The following is an 18,418-nucleotide window of genomic DNA, read 5'->3' on the forward strand; positions in this document are numbered from 1 at the left end:
CTTATCTCTGTGATACTTAAACGTAGATTATGGAATCCTCACCTGTGCAGTGCTTTTTGACCTCATTGGTGGGAATGGGCTGGACTGCGATAAGGTACTTGGGCTCAGCGTCTTCAAGACAAAACATTTGGTTAAGTTAGCGTAAGAAGACAGGTGAAATGTGTACATGCATGGTAGTTGCCCTAACCAAACTCAGTTTCGTAAGGTTGTCCGTTCTCTGGCAGGGGAATGAACTGTTTGGAGAACATGCTGCTGCCGTAGCCCAGGATGTAGCCCTCCAGTTTGGTGTCGGTGTTGGGGCGAACAAACTTCATCACAATGGTGTCTCCTGTAGCGTTGATGCGGACCTTCATGTTCTGGCGTCTGACTGGTAAGGTAAGAAAAGACATGATTATCATCATATAGACCGGAAAATAAGAAGGCCAGTTTTGTGAAAAATACTTTTCAAGACAAAATAAAATACATTGTTAACATCAAATAGAATAACTGGTGGTAAATTACAGTAAACATTATACTGTATTTCTTTGAAGACTTTTTCAAATTGGCATCATAACCATTAAGACACATTTTCTAGAAGGTGTCTGCCTCCCTCCAGGGGCCTCATGTAAAGAGAGTTGTGTGGCTTTTCTACTAAAAATGGTCGTACGATTAAATTCAGAAAACGGCGAGAAAAGTAAGAAGTAAGTAAGTAAAAATTCAGATGTATCTAAGTGTTCGCGCGCACAAATCCAAAAACATTTCTTTTTTTACATAGCAACAATTTGAAATCGACCACAGACATGTGGTGTCTTGGCACACCCAGGCCACGCCCCCTTATAAATACGCAAATCATATTGAAAGTAGCCATGTGACTGCACGTGCTACCCATCGAGGATTCAGTAGGAGGTTCTTCTTTCTCTTGCAATGGAAAACAGCACACAGGCTATAAAAACAAAAAAATAATTGGTTGGACATCAGGAAACAGGTGAAGAAGAAGATGGATGTACATCGCCAAAACAGACGAGCGTTTGAAAAGATAATCTCGGCAACTGTTCCCTTGCTTCGTTGCAACTGTGATGGCACTTTTTTGTGTGAACTATTACCCAGGATCACTTATGTGTGTCGCCAAAGTATCTGCAGCCTGTAGAAATGTGCGTTCATAGCTGCCAGGAGGCAGCACACATGTCAACGTCAGTCTTGATAAATCTCATCTTTGATGTTAAAAAGGTAATTCACCAGGCTTTTGTTCGGACGCAAGCTAGTTACATGAGGGCCCAGGTCACTGGTATTTGTGTGAGTGACAGGGAGAAAACCTCTAACTTGCTTACAGACTATAAGTTTGATGCCACCCGTTATTTTGCGTGTATCTATTGAGTTCGAATGTAAGACTATACCTGTCAACATTTGCATTTCAATCTAATGGAAATGCTTCTGAAAAATAAGAGAAATTCTAGTCTTTCCACCAGAATTTCTACTATCCAGAACAATTGCAGTTAACCATGAAAACAGAAGGGCACAAAACACTGGAGTTTCCAGAGGAATACATATGTATGCACTGTATACAGTATGACAACCATTATATAAGGAAACACTGTGTTATATTCAGGTAATGTGGTAATTTTGTCAATTATGTGGTATTTATGTCAAGTTTGTTTACTCACCAGGCTACCTTTATAATACAAATCTTTCTTTGTAGAAAAGTAAGGTCTTATATTTCGGTCAATCCAGTATTGTACTGTGGCTCCGACTCCCGAGCGTAAAATTGGTTTGACGCCTTCGATTGATATGTATGTGTATGTATAACCTTCTTGAATCCAATTATAAGACAACTGTCTTATAACATTCAAAAAAAAACCCGCTATGGGTAATTTTGTCAAAAAGCAGTCTACCAAGTCAAATTCCTTGTGTGTTAAACATACTTGGCCAATGATTCTGATTCTGATGTAGAGTTCTTAATCCATGTAGTTTACCCACAAAACTACTTTGATGCCTAAACAGACTTCAAAGTGATTGCACTGTAACTCTAAATAATGTCTATAAAACATGACCGCCAAAACCACTGTTATTAAATTATATAAGTTTTTTTTATATTCCAAAGTAACCATTATTAATAGACTCTAGTTGAAATATTTGCTAATTTATTTTCTTGCATGACTCATTCATAGGGCCGTCAACATTGGATCATCTTTGCTCATGTCATAAGCGATCTAATTTATTGCAGACATTGATGATTTAACAGCCTCGTAATGCTCAGATGAGTGAATCTATGACGGATAGTTGAATTATACATTATAATGATCAGACAGACTTGACTTATAAATTATTAGGATTACTTTTTATATTTTTGGGGGGCAAGATTGTTAGTCCGCCTTCTCCGGTTTCTCCAAATCAACATTGACAGCAAAGCAATTAGTGGATTTTATGGTCTTTCAATGAACACTGGAGTGACAGATGATGCTGTAGGGGCTTGAACCTTCATCCTTTGTAGTTAAGGCTATGAGCAATAAACCCTTCGAAGCACATTTTTGGCTTCCAGCGCAGCACAAAGTGAAATAGTGGAACTTTTGCATGCCGAATAACGCTAGCATCTGCCAGACACCATTTGCAAACAGAGAAGGGGGAAGCCCTAGATTTGAAAAATACCCTCTTTGCTTTTCCAGCTATGTGTTCCCTATCAAAACCTCAATCTAAAGTGTTTGTTTTCGCTTCTCCCATCAATATTTCCTACAAAAGCACAAGTGAGATTGGCTGAAAGACTAGGAAATATCATGAAACCTCTTTTTAAAATCCAGTACAAGCAAACACTGGCTCGAACCTTCGACCATTTGGCCTACGAAAACCACTTAGGAGCTGTTAAGATTTACCAATATTTCCAAAGTGCGGTGATTAAATTTAGGTGCTCAGATTATCCATCAACTGCAGAACTTTGCCTATGTGGGGGCTCTCTGAACCACCAGCTGGATGTTGCCCAAATTGCATAAAAATTTGCAACTTTATCAACAGCCCTCATGAGTTTTACTTGCCAATCCTTCAAGCCTCCTGAAAGTTCATAATTCATTGGTGCGTTAGTGTTATTTTTATGCACCAGCAATGCCTAAAGACGTGGACAGTTCATCGAAATTATTCTCTCAGATGATGCACCGTTCTAGATTTGCTTAGAAATCTCATAAAAATGATGTGAATCATTAGCCTCTATTACACAGAGATCCTGTAAAGGATCACGACCACAACTGAGCCTTAGGTTTTCACAACACGAACAGGCAAAAACAGCCCCTGACGTGTAAAATACTTATTGTTGTCATAATGCGACAACTGATTTCAACACAACAGTGCGGGACATTTTAGTGTTGACACTGGCATGTCCTTCCTGCATTCCCCTTTTACACTGACGCTATCCCTGCTTTGTTACGACTCTGATACTACTCCATATGACCCCCGATTTTTTGGCAGTGTCACTATTGCGGAGAAAACGTTTTTCAAATCCTAGCATTAGCAGGCAGTGTAATGAATAACAGTATGATTTTTTTTTTAAAAGGCATTAAATCAAGCCATATAATTGACTGTAGCTCCAATTAAGTATTCAATTAACAGCTGAATCTCCTATCCATGGCCACCTCAATGCACGGGTTTACCTGAGCTGAATCCCACGGTCCCCCACCCAATCAGGGGCCCCCAATTTTGACGGTGGAAGGCAATGATTGGTGTTCATAGCAGTCACTCACAGGCAGCTCTGCTTTGCAAAGCGATTGTGTACTTTCTGTCTCGGCTGCGGGTTTTTTTTCCCTACTGCTCCGAGCTTGGCGCGAACCCAGGTCGTTAGTGTGAGATTTGAGCGTCCTGACTACTGCGCTAAAAGCACAGGCAATCTCCGAGACGCCAGCACTGTTTTTGAAGTTAATTGGCCTTTGTTACTCTCGCATGTGCCAGTCGCAAAGCATATTCTTTCATGAACAAAATGCTTTTTTTAAATGAATATTTGTGCTAATCTGTTGATTAAAATCCTGATATATTTTTTTTCAAACTGTATTTTCAGGGCTGGGGGGGTTAGCTTTTTTTTTTTTTGGAGGGTGGGGGTTGAGGTTTAGCCTCGGGGCCCCCTCTTAGGTTAAAGCAGCCCTGCTCGTCGTCAAAGCAAAAAAAAAATTGCTATAGTCTCTTAATTAGCATCTGGACAAACACATTGGCATTAACCGCAATGGCTGTAAACGACCTCCTGATGTAGTTTTGTTTAACTCCATTTGAAGTATCATAAGTGGTGAGTTTAAAAAAATGTTGGTTGCTCTACTCAGGCTTTTAGTTTGAAAACTTAATGCTAGTACAACATTGGTTCTGTTGCTGCTGAGTTGTTCAATATACTTGTTACTAAGTGACCATGTGGTCAAATAGTTTTTATTTACACATTCTCATGCACTCTGAATCATTATTAAAGTTTGAGATGATAATTTGTTGCAGTATTACCCCCTGAGAACCAGCATCCTCTGCAGTGGACATTTTTTTCCGTCTATTTCTTTAGTCAGAGTTACACATTTCGGAGAGAAAAAAATAACAGTTATGTACAGTAAAACACAAATGTCCACTGCAGAGGACGCCGTTTCTGAGGAGGATATACAATGCATTTATAATGACCCCCTACTCTAATTATCGTCTATTTCCGATTAACACTTGTCTTTTTTAGGTAATGTTTACGTTTTAACCAATACCGGTGTCAGATCACTACTTTTGAAACGGTGACGGTACTTAAAAAAGGAAAACATACACATTTTTGTGCAAAAAGTGTGCCTTTTTAATTTTTATGGACACTTGTGACATTCAAGTTTCACAATTAGTGATTTTAACACTTCAATAATCTCAATAAAAGTATAATAAATAAAATGATCCATTATTAATAAATGTAATTACATGAAATTAAATCTACAATAAAACAGAACAAAGAAAATGTGCAAAAAAACAAGTTAAGTTGATTCACATAAATCCGGGTGTTCGTGAATGCGCCTCCCTTGCCGTTACCGTAATTTGTGAATAATGAGAAGTGTTGTTTTGTTTTGCTGCTGTTGCGAATGCTGCGGCAAAATATGTGTGCAGTGTTTGACTTGAGCATTGCTGTCGGCCTGTTCAATTTGGCAATAAAGATTTAAGAGCAGCATATGGATTTTCACAATATTAGCAATTGTTGCAGATGACTGAGCACTTATTCCGGCAGGGTTATTAAGGATGGGTACCAAAACCCTTATTTCTTGATGGCATTGATGCCAACGTAAGCGATAGTAACCAGACCAAAATAAGACAAAGCGAAATGTGCCTCGTTTCAGTGCTAAATGAATGCAGTCTCAGTCACCTGCCACAAGTAATGTAGTGTCGGACTCTTTTTTAAAACGTTATCGCCAACATGAACACGCCAACAGCAGCCCTCTTAACGCTGCAGCGCTAGCCAGTAGCCACAACAACAACAACACGATACTTTGTTATGCATCGATGATGGTTATGGCGAGCAAAGTTACGAGGGTTAACGAACCCCCGGAATTATGCACTAATATTCTAACACAAGCAAGTCATTTTTTTTTGCACTTTCTCTATGTTCTGTTAGTTATAATTTAATTTATATAGTCAAAGTATTTAAATTTCTAGTCTGTTCAACTTGACTGTAACATTTCATTAGAATAAAAATAAGTTGTTTTTTTTTACAAGAAATTGCATTAACCAAAAGTCACTCCATATTCTCAACTGCTCACTAGTTTTACCATATCTGAGTTATTGTACAGAACTATGGGAAAATATTTACAAAAGTACACATAATTTAGTAATTGTCTTACAAAAAAGGGCAATTAGGATAATACACAATGCTGCATATAGAGATCCTTTATTTATTAAATCAAGAATATTGAAATTGAATGATTTGGTGTATTTGCAAACAGCTAAAATTATGTACAAAGCAAACTATAACCTGCTACCAAAGCATGTACCTACAACAATTTTCACAACAAACGAGGAGAAATATAAACTTTGGGGAAAAATGTAATATAAAACATTTTACATTCATGTATGTACAACACTTAATACTTTTAGCATATCAGTATGTGGAATTCAATTATTGAATGGATTAAGTAAAGAAGTGAAACAATGTACTAATATGATCCCCTTTAAGAAACTGTTCAAGCTGCATGTGTTTGCAAAGTACAAGGAAGAATAATAATTGTAGATGTCTTGAACTTGAGGAATTAAGATGTTATTCATCTCATCATCAATGGATATAAAGAAAAACTGTATTTACATTGCACAGATTTGAATAGTGTGAGTGAACATATGTGTAAGTAATTGATTTGAAGTGGAAAAGGGTTGCTTCTTCCTACTCCTTTTTGGACATGTTGTAAAAAAAATAAAAATAAAAAATTAAATATGTGATGCATTAGTTTGAAACTGTATACATGTTCAAATAAACCAATCTGAATTCTTAGGGCATTCAATCAATTGCAAATGGACTAATTGATCCATTGAATGCCTGATTGCTATCGATTGAATGCCCTGAGAAGACAATAACCTTGATGAATGAGAACATCCGTCGACAAAAAACTACATGTTCTCGGTATCGTTTAAGCACCAGTATCAGTTAAAATGTAAACGATTCCCACCCCTGGTTGTTACCATTTACATCCACAACTGTGCCTTGAGTGAACCGAGTTTTGGTCAGCATCCTTAGTAATAAAGGTTCACAAGATTGATTTTTTTCTCTCTCAGTTGCCAAATTACTGCGTCCGCTGATCTATTTTATTATCTTACAATGACTGGTAATAACAACATCCAGATTAATATCATTAGTATGGTCTACGCAGTCGGGCACCAGATGTTGTTGTGGTTGATTTGCACTAACCTTGTGTGCAGATGCTAAGAAGTCACTGATCAACATGCGACACTACACAATAAAAGCTTTGAATCCACTAAACATTGTGTTCATTTTGGTTTTGGTGCGTAAGTAAGAGGAGGTCATGCTGTTGGCTTGTAAAACAGAAACACCCTCAATTTGGAGACTCAGGCTTGGCTCCAGAGGACGTTATCTGGTGGTGATGCATGAACCTCTGGGAAAGGGAGTTGACTCAACACCAAAGTCACGTCACCATTTGACCACAGTGTAAATTGATTGTGAAAATATAAAAACACTCTGGTGCTGTTTTATTGTGTGATATTTTCAGACCACCGATGACCGTCAGAGATTGCATGAAATCCACTGATGACGGATGTAGAACTACGCACTATAGTGGATTGTTGTCTTCTAATACCATCCCAAAGAGGTTTTGTCATCTCATTGGTTGGTCAGAACAACACATCTGCTCTCATAAATACACTCAATGAGGGTATTTAACTCTCTATACTGCCCAACAAACTACATCCCCTGCATGCGTGAGCGTTTAAATCAATTAAACGGAGCTGTCCTGGATGATGAAGCAGTGATAGAAGAGTTGGGACTGTGTAGAACCAGATGTTTTATGGCCGCCTCCTTTCTGGGCAATGAAGTGTGAAGGATTTTGCTGAGCCTCATGCCAACCGGAATGTAGATCAATTAGTCTGTGTTCACACTTGGGGTTTGGTACTCTAGTCCGAACCAAAAATTTTAAAAAGATACTTTGTGCACAATTTAGTGGGATTCCGTCAACATTCACACTAACATTTTTGTCTTGAGACCAAAGGTTGCACAGTAAAAAAATGTATGCATAAAGTAAGGACTTGATTGTGATGTACTGTAACTCAAGTATTCTAAACTAAAATGGTTATTTTTTATAATTTGCTGTATTTGCTATCTTAGATTTCACCAAAAGCTTCTGAAAAGAGGTAAAGAGTGATGTATCCACACACACACACACACACAAGACAGAGCAAGGAGACCACACTTCCACTTCCTGATACATCTTTTTCACCTCTGATACGATACAGATATTGAAGTCTTGCATATTGGCCAATACGATATCAACAAGAATCATACACAGTATTATTTTGTCATTTGGAATGTTACAAAAGGCCTGATACCTTATACATATACCTACCATTTCAAGTGAAATGGTAGGTAAATGAAAATCACTAACCTATTATTAACCGTTTGGTATGGACTTGCACTCTCTTCATTTTAAATTGGAGTGGTAATTGTTAAGCTCTTAACGCAGTGAGTTGAATGGTGTCCACACCATTCAACTCACTGCGTTAAGAGTTATTAATGGATACTTTAAATACGTTTTTGCCTTAAAGATTTTGTGTTTGTAAGTAATATGAAACTGTAATTATTTGATACTTGTTTATATTACAATGTTTGTGTTTTTGACTGCATTATTGTTCAATGAAAGACACTTATTCTTTTGTCTAGCTTGTGTGCTATTGTATGCTTAGCTTTTGTGTAGCTGCTAGCTCCTAGTAGCCTATAGCAGAGAATCTTAATGTTTTTGACCCCGGGGCCCAACTTTTCCACTACAGAAGGGCCCCAGGCTCACTTAAAAGTATTAACACTGAATTAGTAATATTACTCTTGATTTTAATTGTATTCAATAATTATATCTAACCTACTTAGTTTACAACCTTGTCAAATGATATGAAACGTATGTGTTAATCACAAAGATTATTATTTATTTAGCACATAAACCTTAGGCTTACGTAAGATTGATTAGAAAAATAAGCACCATACTAACTAAATACACTGCATAAGAAGGGACTCATGAAAAAAATGACAGAAAATACATTTACATACAATTATGTTGTGCGAAAATAATCTAAATATTAATGAGATAGGCTCCTGCACACCCCGCGAAACCCGAAAGGGACAAGTGGTAGAAAATGGATGGATGGATGGATTAATGAGAATGTTTACTCATGTGTTCTCCAGACTTCCTCTGTTTGTTTGATATTATCATTACTGCCACAAGTGGTGGAAAAGTGTATTACAACTAGTGCAGCCCATACGGACCAAAACTGAGAAATTTATATTTTTTTGCGGCCTTGGCCCTATGGTTAAACACTGGCCTTTAGCATATAATGTTTTGCCTTTTGTAAATGTAAAGGAGCATTCTTGTGTGTTTATTGGAGGATATTTAACTGTTAACTGGTTGTCCAACTTTTTACAAGTAAATGCGCTATCAGAGATTTTAGAAGCAAGCCGATATAATCTGATACTTATAGTTTTGGTGATATCGGACCAATATTTGCATAGGATCTGGACACCCCAACTTCCAAAGCATTTTCTCTTGAATATAGATAACTGCGGCATGATATTTGCTCTCATTTTAACACTTGCCCATGTCTTTGATGGATGTAGCACTCGCATTCACTCAGCTGCACCAAACTTCACTTGTTCACATACAAGTGGACTTCTTGAGGGGTGGAACTCGGTACGCTGGTTTGGTACACACCAACACCTTGTTTACTTGACCAAAGTAACGGTACTCGCAGAGTAAACACACACCAGAGTAACTTTTAACTAGCGTTGCACAGTAATATCGGCGGCCAATAATTATCGACCGATAATGGCAATTATGATGTGATATCAATAATTCTAATAATTAAAAGAAATCCACCGATAAAATGAGCCGACAATAATAAAGGCTTAACTTCGTGTTTGTCATGAGACTATGATGTGGCTTGTCCTGCTGCCTGGCTCCTCAACCCCTCCCCTTCCACACAGTACGGTCACATATATGTGTTGTCATGATGCTGCACGCGCTGGTGTGGGCTTTTTTTTTGTGGGCTTTCTTAACCGTGTCAGAAGAAGACATTTTACTTGTTCTGCAGAAACTTCACCAGGAGGTGAAAAAGACAAGCTTCAACACAACAAATTTGATGAGTCACTTTAAAATTCCCCATTGTGAAGATTAATTGAAACAGTACGAAGCTGCCTGTGCTGCTAAGCCAGGACCTAGTGGTATTAGCGGCGACCGCAGCAAATGTAAAGCCCCAAAACTGATGAAAAAGCGTTTGATTAGAGGCAAGAGTTTGAAAGACAATACCTTAAAGGGAAATCCAAATGAGTAGTTGTTTGATTGACTTTGTTGTTTATCTGAAGGCACAGGCTTTAGTTACTTACCTGGTATGATTTATTTGTGGGAAAAATGCACTTTATTATTTGAACCCTGATTTTTTTATGTTCTACAATTGAATGTTGTATTTCCATCTATATTGTCATCAACAAGAGATGTGACTCCACTTGTTTCTAACTGTAATGCAAAATCTTATTGGCTTAGTTCTGTTGGTCTCATCTATGTAAGTTGTGTTGGACCATACTTGCCAACCTTGAGACCTCCGATTTCGGGAGGTGGGGGGTGGGGGCGTGGTCGGGGGTGGGGCAGGGCGTGGTTGGGGGCGTGGTTAAGAGGGGAGGAGTATATTGACAGCTAGAATTCACCAAGTCAAGTATTTCATACATATATATATATATATATATATATATATATATATATATCCTGAAAATATGCAAACAAAACTGTGTTTAGATAATTGATACTTCAAACTTGCATACATAAATCTTAAGGAATATAACATAACTTGGCTTCTGAGAGCTTCAAAATGTAATGAATAAAATGCTAAAGTTGTTGATAAACAAGCAATTATTTTAATAATTAAATATGGTCATTTTAAATGAATTATTATGATAATTTAAAATTAATTATTTCAAATATGTTTATTTTAATGTATAATTCTAATGCCTGGGTGTAATAAGGAGTCAGAAAAAATACAAATAAAAATACAATTAATTTTGATGTTTTTAGCAAAATATAGTAAAAATGTATTTAGTTTTTTTTGTTTTTTTTAAATTAATAAATATATTTATTTTTAGGTAAGATAAACATAATAATACAATTTATCTCTAGTCTGGATGATTTAGTTCTTGTCACCCTGTTGTCCTCCCGTCGTGAAAAAAGGCTGTCCTCACTCAGGTCCGCCACGCCCCCCCCAGCTCCGGCTGAAAATCGGGAGATTTTCGGGAGAATATTTGTGCCGGGAGGTTTTCGGGAGAGGCGCTGAATTTCGGGAGTCTCCCGGAAAATTCGGGAGGGTTGGCAAGTATGTGTTGGACAGATTGTTTTTTTGTTTTTTTCTGAAATCCTTTCAGAATGTTGGAGTTGCTTGTTGTATATCAATGAAATTTAAATATCAATACATTCCAATGGAATGATTCTAATTGTTTGCATAGGTCAGAATTATAGTAGGAAGGATATTTGTAATCAAAGTATAGTTAGTTAAACAGAAAAATATTAGTTGACATTTTATTCCCTTCAATATATTTGTATATTTTTTGGTAGCGTGTTTACGTTTTGGCCAAAAGTGTGAACTTTTAAATTCATTACTTGTCACAAAATATTGTGTAAATAGATAAACATAAATATCAGTTATAGGTCTGCAATTTGTCGGTATTGGTTCAAATGTCCATTATTGTGCATCTCTACTTTGAACTAAACTGAACATGACACATGTGACGGCAACATTCGCAAGACCTCTTTAGAGATGAGATGGGGCTTGGCCCATTTGCAAATGAGCTTGAAGTACATTACGTAATGTGTCATGAAAACAGTCAAAAATGTAGTCCTTACTTCATGGATATGTTTTTCACTGGGTTGCGTGACAAAAATACCAGTAAACGCTACTGTGTACATCAAGTGCAGTATTTATTATTTTTTGGTCCTGATCAGATTAATAAATAAATAAATGATAAATGGGTTATACTTTCAAGGTACTCAAAGCGCTTTGACAGTATTTCCACATTCACCCATTCACACACACATTCACACACTGATGGCGTGAGCTGCCATGCAAGGCGCTAACCAGCACCCATCAGGAGCAAGGGTGAAGTGTCTTGCCCAAGGACACAACGGACGTGACTAGGATGGTAGAAGGTGGGGATTGAACCCCAGTAACCAGCAACCCTCCGATTGCTGGCACGGCCACTCTAGCAACTTCGCCACGCCGTCCCGATTACCCATCCACAAGTGTGAACTCAGCCTTCGACAGCAGCTCATGTGACCTACTGTATACTAGCTAAAATTGGAATTTGTGGAACAATCCAGCCTCACATGATTGGGTTTGGGGATGAGGGGGGCTCATTACGAGCCAGAGATTGTATTTTTTCCCTCCAGCCTTAGCTGCCTCCACGTTGCTTTCACACACTTTCATCTTTTTGGGTGAATTTGACAGAGCAACAGCTGGTTTTTCTTACCCCCAGTGACACTCCTCCATGCTGTATGTGGAAGTAGCCATCTTTCCATCATCTTCTTCAAGCTCTTGATTTCCCCCCACTTCATCTTCTGTATCCTCAAACTTTCATCTGTCATCCCCATCTTCATATTTCTATCTCCATCATTCATCCCTTGCGTGATCTGTGGTTTTGTTCTGGCGGGATCTATGACAGATTTTGTTTTTATGTGTGCTAATGTAGGTCAGTCGTAAATCTTTTGTTGTGAAAGTGAACATAGTGATGTCACACATTGTTTTCTGGGATACCGTGATTTGAGTTTTTGGAACGTCTGCAAGAAGTGACTATATTTGGACAGAGCTGGATGTGTGGACATTTTGAGAACATGTCTTATGAAACCGTTAACTGGATTTTTGTTTTCAAGGTATGATACACTATCTTGCATTTTAGCAGGCATTTGTACCACACCTCCAGTTACAATATTATAAAAACGAAATCTGGATCTACTTTGGAGTAGTCCATTAACAGCTTACAGGTACAATACACAGCTATTATTGTCTAAGGATTGGTACCAAAGTCTATATTTTTGTATTTTGACACGGACCAAATTCTGCCGGTTCTACCGGGCACCGATTAATGTGAAATATGAACTGTGCCATGTTGCGGTACCTGGGTTGTGCGTGGCAGACTATTTTTGCACTTTGACACATGGCAGCACTGACTTAGCCAAACTACCTTTTAAGTAATGTTGCATTTTTCAATGCGAACAAAGCCACTACTTACAGTTTAAAACTTTTTGGGGCGCAACAAAAACTACATTCAGTAAAGACTGAACTGACTCGCTAACGCACCATAAACTATACACTACCGCTGTCTAACATCTTGGACATGCAAATCTAATTGCAACTTACTTGTCATACGTAAAAATGAGACTCAGAAATGCTTATTAAAACAAGATATAAAAACTGTACAGCTGTTGTAATAATCAGCTCATTTTTAAATGTTGCCATAAAAAAGGGATTGGTACCAAAATTGGTACTGTTGAGTACCGGTATCAAATCCCGGGTACCGGGATTTAGTATTGTATCGGTACAAATCTATCGGAACATCCCTGCAATATACTGTAATTTTGTCATGACCTTGGGCTGCATGAGTGCTGCTGGCAACTGGGGTTGTTCAATAAAGTTCAATTTATTGAAGGGAAGCATGAGATCTAATATATACTGTAACCCGCCTTCTCTTGGGAAAGGTAGAGTTTCATACAAAAGTGAGGACACACGTCACATTTTTAAGACCGCATATCCTATCAAGGGGCAATTCTATCGAAAGTTAACTTCTATATACTTTAGAGTAGTCGGTGTACATACATGACTTAACCATTATTGCCCCTAATAGCTGACAACACAAGTAAGTACACCTCACAATGACCAAAGTGTGAATATTTAATGCAACCATCATTGTTTTCCAATTCTTGCTTAATCCTCTTTATCTATTCTCTAGTGGACACGTATCACTCTTCTGCCTTTCTTCCTCCTTTCTTTCCGCTTGAGGATGCCCCACAAGTGCTCATTTGTCTTCAGATCTTCAGGATGCATACTTGGCTATTCCATCACCCTCATCTTACTCACTTGTCATCTTGGAGATGTGTTAGGACTCAAACTGGCCCAATTTCTGCTTCCCAATGTCACAGTACATGTTGGAATTCATGTGTCACCTCAATTAACCACTGCTCCAAAGTTGCTGGCAGCACTCATGCACCCCCAAATCATGACACAACCACTAAGACATAATGATCTTCATGCTCATTTATGTTGCCAGCTATTTAGACAATAATGTTTCCGTGTTGATTAATTTTCAGTTGCAAGTACATCTATACAAGCTGTACACGGACTACTCTAAAATATATCCAAGTTTACTTTCTATCGTATTGCCCCTTGTTAGAGATATACTGTAATAAAAATGCTTCTTGACATTTAAGGAGTGGACTGCTTGCTGCAAAAATGAACAGACATCATTACATAATGTGTTCGATGCCGAAACCAGCTGTGGGATCCAAGAAACACACATTTAAAAAAACACAACACTCCAAAGCTGCACACCGTGACTTGTGCAGAAGCCAAGTTCTTCCAGCAAGTGTGCTTGAACACACACACCCAGCATGACTTGAACAGTGCAAACACCTGGCTTTGAACGTTTGTGCAACGTGAGACAGAAAACGTTTATCAAAATTACCAATCAGCAGCTCAATGATATTCTGACTTAATATTGGCCTGTTGGGAAGTGGGGTGGGGGTTCTAACTGGTGATCAAATCCGGCAGCAGCGTGACAAAATTACATTTTCTTAACACCCTGCTGAGAATCAGCGTCAGCTGCAGTAGACATTTGTTATTTCTTTTGTCTGAGTTACACACTTCAGGGGGGAAATATAGCAATGTCATGCAGATGGCAAATGTCCACTGCAGTGGATGCTGGTTCTCAGGAGCACGTAGTAGTGACCATCTGTCATCTGTGCCGCTGGAAACAGTTGTGGTGCGCTCGTGGATCCTTTGATTTTAAAGTCACATCAGAGAGTCAACTTTTGTCAGCTGCCTGCGCTCACCCTACTGTGAACTTTAACCCGTGATGTTGTCTGCAAGTTTAACCTCTGACTCCATAGCCTGAGGGCCACCTTTGCGTAAAAACCTGAAAGGTAACTCAGAGATTTATCAGCTGTCGGCACTCTTGTCATTTCAGGGACATGAAGATCATTAAAAAAAAACTATTTATGGGTTTTCCCATTGAGGATAAGTGGTGAAGGATCTCCTGTAGAGATGATGCTTGGAATCGCTACATTAATTTGTAATTTGATGGCAGGAGGCTTTGCTAACTATATTGCCAAGGAGAAACCAGAGTTTGAAAACCATTTTTTGTCGTTAGTTTTTTGTTTGGAAACTATTTTCCGGTGAAATGCAGACAAAGACATGGATAAGACAAGATCATTCACACGCTTCAAGCTCACTGTTGCACTTGACTGCATTAAGAATTACCAGCTAGCAGTTAACGTTTTTGGGGGGGGTTATCTTTTAGAAATATCATCAATCAACAGTTTTAAGGTTTGAATTGTGTTCCCTTACGTCGCCCAAAACGAATAACAAAGGGATACTTACCAAACCGTGATTGTGGCTTATCCGTATACCCTTACTGATTACTGAAGATGCAATTGATGGTTAGTTGGGACAAACGACCCTCACAAACCTTTAGTCGTTCTATCATCAATCGCAGGTGTAATCCAAACTTACATCACTTAGCCAGGAACCACTTTAGGTCAAACATAAGACAGAAACAAGTCCTACCTCTGCTTCTCCGTGGTGTGGAGGGACCAGACAGGGCCATACCGGCGATGAAGACCACGATGAGGAGGACCAAAAAGCTGTGCGGGCGCCGCTGCATCCTTATCATGGCTGCTCTTCTCAGTCTCGGAAGATGAATGGATGAAGATGCAGTGCTACTTAGAGAGTCTTTGTAGAAGCCTTTAGGACTAGTGTGGCACACTTGACTGGAGGTTTTAGATGCTCCTGCACCTTCTATACCTCCCTGGTGGAGGGGAGGGGTCAGAGGAAGGCTTTCTCCAGAAAAGGAGTTTGTCCAAACATCCCGCCTTTTTTTTCAACCCCTCCCCACCTTCCTGCTTTTTCTTGGTGTGTCCACACCAACTCTGCTTTCCATCTGCAGCAGAGGCCCTCTGACACAAGTCATTGTTTTCATTCTCCTTCTGCTTCTCGGTGTGTGCATGCGTGCGTGGTTGTATGCACGGAAAACACACAACTTAAGCTACTGAGGAGTCTGCATGGATGTGTTGTTTTAACGAATGAGCAATTGAGGTGCGGAAGGTTAGGTGCCTGGAGGCTTGCCTGCGGACCCGGAGGCCTTCGGTCACAGGTCACATTCTTAACCGTTTGACCGTGGCTGACAAATTGGTTGTTTAAAAGTTGTGGTAGAAAGAAGAAGGGGAGGGAGGCGGGGACCAAATGTTAGCTTCATAATGTGCGAAATCTTGGGTGGTTGGGTGCCAGCTTGTAAGAATGTGGGACTGCTTGGTGAAAGGTTCCACTCAGGCTGTAGACTGAAAGGAAAAATGTAATTTTGCCGTGGTGTAAATGCGGAATGCAAGTGTGAGTCCAGTATTGGGACCCTTGAGCAAAAGGACGGAACTCCGCCCTACCTACTTATTGTACAAAATCCAAAACCAGTGAAGTTGGCACGTTGTGTTATTCGTAAATAAAAACAGAATACAATGATTTGCAAATCCTTTTCAACCTATACTCAATTGAATAAACTGCAAAGACAAAATATTTAATGTTCGAACTGAGAAACTACATTTTTGTTTTGCAAATAATCATTAACTTAGAATTTAATGGCAGCAACACATTGCAAAAAAGTTGGCAGGGGCATTTTTACCACTGTGTTACATGTTCTTTCCTTTTAACAGCACACAGTTAACGTTTTGGTACTGAGGAGACCAATTTTTGAAGTGGAATTATTTCCCATTTTTGCTTGATGTACAGCTTAAGTTGTTCAACGGTCCGAGGTCTCCGTTGTGGTATTTTAGGCTTCATAATGCGCCACACATTTTCAATGGGAGACAGGTCTGGACTACAGGCAGGCCAGTCTAGTACCTGCACTCTTTTATTATGAAGCCAAGCTGTTGTAACAGGTGGCTTGGCATTGTCTTGCTGAAATAAGCAGGTGCATCCATGAAAAATATGTTGCTTGTATGTCAACATATGTTGCTCCAAAACCTGTAGTTAATTAATGGTGCCTTCACAGATGTGTATGTTACCCATGCCTTGGGCACTAATACACCCCCATACCATCACAGATGCTGGCTTTTGAACTTTGCGCCTATGACGTGACGTCCACAGATTCCCAAAACAATTTGAAATGTGGACTCATCAGACCACAGAACACTTTTACACTTTGCATCAGTCCATCTGAGATGAGCTCGGGCCCAGCGAAGCTGGCAGCGTTTCTGGGTGTTGTTGATAAATGGCTTTATGTCATGATCCGTGGTCCGGATCATGTTTTGTTTAGTTATGTTCTGTTAGTTTTGGACTTCTTTAGTTCTCGTTTAGGCTTCCTTGTTTGCTTTTGTAACCATGGCGACTTATTGTGTTCACCTGTCTCTGATTAGTGCTCACCTACTTCCCCAGCACTAATCAGAGGCATTATTTAAGTTACCTTGGCCAGTCAGTCGGCCTGGCTTCGTTGATTATGTCATACTGTTTACGTCTCGTCATGCCAAGTAAGTTTTGTCCTTGTCCAGGCCATAGTTTCTGCGAAGTAGTAGCTTCACCTGTGTTTTAGGCACGCTTGCCTTTTTTGTTGTTGTATTGTTTGTGTTTGTGGTAGTTTGGATTATTTATGTTTAATAAATCCAAGCCTACCTTCACGCTGTCGTCCGGAGCCGTCTTTTGCACTGAAAGAACGAACCGCAGCAAGCTGCAACCCACTCGTGACACTTTCGCTTTGCATAGTAGAGTTTAAACTTGCACTTACAGATGTAGCGACCAACTGTAGTTACTGACAGTGGTTTTCTGAAGTGTTCCTGATCTCATATGGTGATATCCTTTACACACTGATGTCGCTTTTTGATGCAGTAGCAGCCTGAAGGATAGAAGGTCACAAGCATTCAATGTTGGTTTTCAGCCTTGCGGCTTATGTTCAGTGATTTCTCCAGATTATCTGAACTTTTTGATGGTATTACAGACCGTAGATGGTGAAATCCCTAAATTCCTCGCAATAGCTGGTTGAGAAATGTTGTTCTTAAACTGTACGACAATTTGCTCATGGATTTGTTCACAAAGTGGTGACCGTCACCCTATCCTTGTTTGTGAATGACTGAGCATTTCATGGAAGCTGCTTTTATACCCAATCATGGCACCCACCTGTTCTCAATTAGCCTGTTCACCTGTGGGATGTTCCAAATAAATGTTTGATAGGCATTCCTAAACTTTCAGTCTTTTTTTGCCACTTGTGACAGCTTTTTTTAAACATGTTGCAGGCATCAAATTCCAAATGAGCTAATATTTGCAAAAAATACAGTTTTCCAGTTCGAACGTTAAGTATTTTGTCTTGGCAGTGTATTCAATTCAATATAGGTTGAAAATGATTTGCAAATCATTGTATTCTGTTTTTATTTACCATTTACACAACGTGCCAACTTCACTAGTTTTGGGTTTCACTCTTCCACACTAGTGTATTGGAAGTTGTCTAAAATCTAGCCTTGATGAAAGTTTAAAGCAG

General features: G+C 39.0%; 1 protein-coding gene and 1 long non-coding RNA gene across 5 annotated transcripts in view; one reads left to right on the top strand and one right to left on the bottom strand.

Annotated features, from left to right (window-relative positions):
* The window catches only part of LOC133613858 (target of Nesh-SH3-like), a 57,569-nt gene extending 41,914 nt beyond the window's left edge, over positions 1 to 15,655 (bottom strand). For all 4 annotated transcript variants that reach the window (XM_061971709.1, XM_061971708.1, XM_061971707.1 and 1 more), the window contains exons 1-3: positions 15,469 to 15,655; positions 188 to 367; positions 43 to 111 (exon numbers count right to left, since the gene is read on the bottom strand). In XM_061971709.1, coding sequence (XP_061827693.1) covers positions 43 to 111; positions 188 to 367; positions 15,469 to 15,574 — 355 coding nt within the window. In that variant the 5' untranslated portion in view covers positions 15,575 to 15,655. The remainder of the gene's footprint in view (positions 1 to 42; positions 112 to 187; positions 368 to 15,468) is intronic.
* On the top strand, positions 25 to 7,778 carry LOC133613862 (uncharacterized). The gene is made up of 3 exons (XR_009816506.1): positions 25 to 94; positions 225 to 375; positions 7,164 to 7,778. It is a non-coding gene; the product is annotated as an uncharacterized lncRNA (long non-coding RNA).
* Positions 15,656 to 18,418: the final 2,763 nt, after the last annotated feature.

The sequence above is a fragment of the Nerophis lumbriciformis genome, linkage group LG13 (genome assembly GCF_033978685.3).
Source record: "Nerophis lumbriciformis linkage group LG13, RoL_Nlum_v2.1, whole genome shotgun sequence".
NCBI lineage: Eukaryota > Metazoa > Chordata > Actinopteri > Syngnathiformes > Syngnathidae > Nerophis > Nerophis lumbriciformis.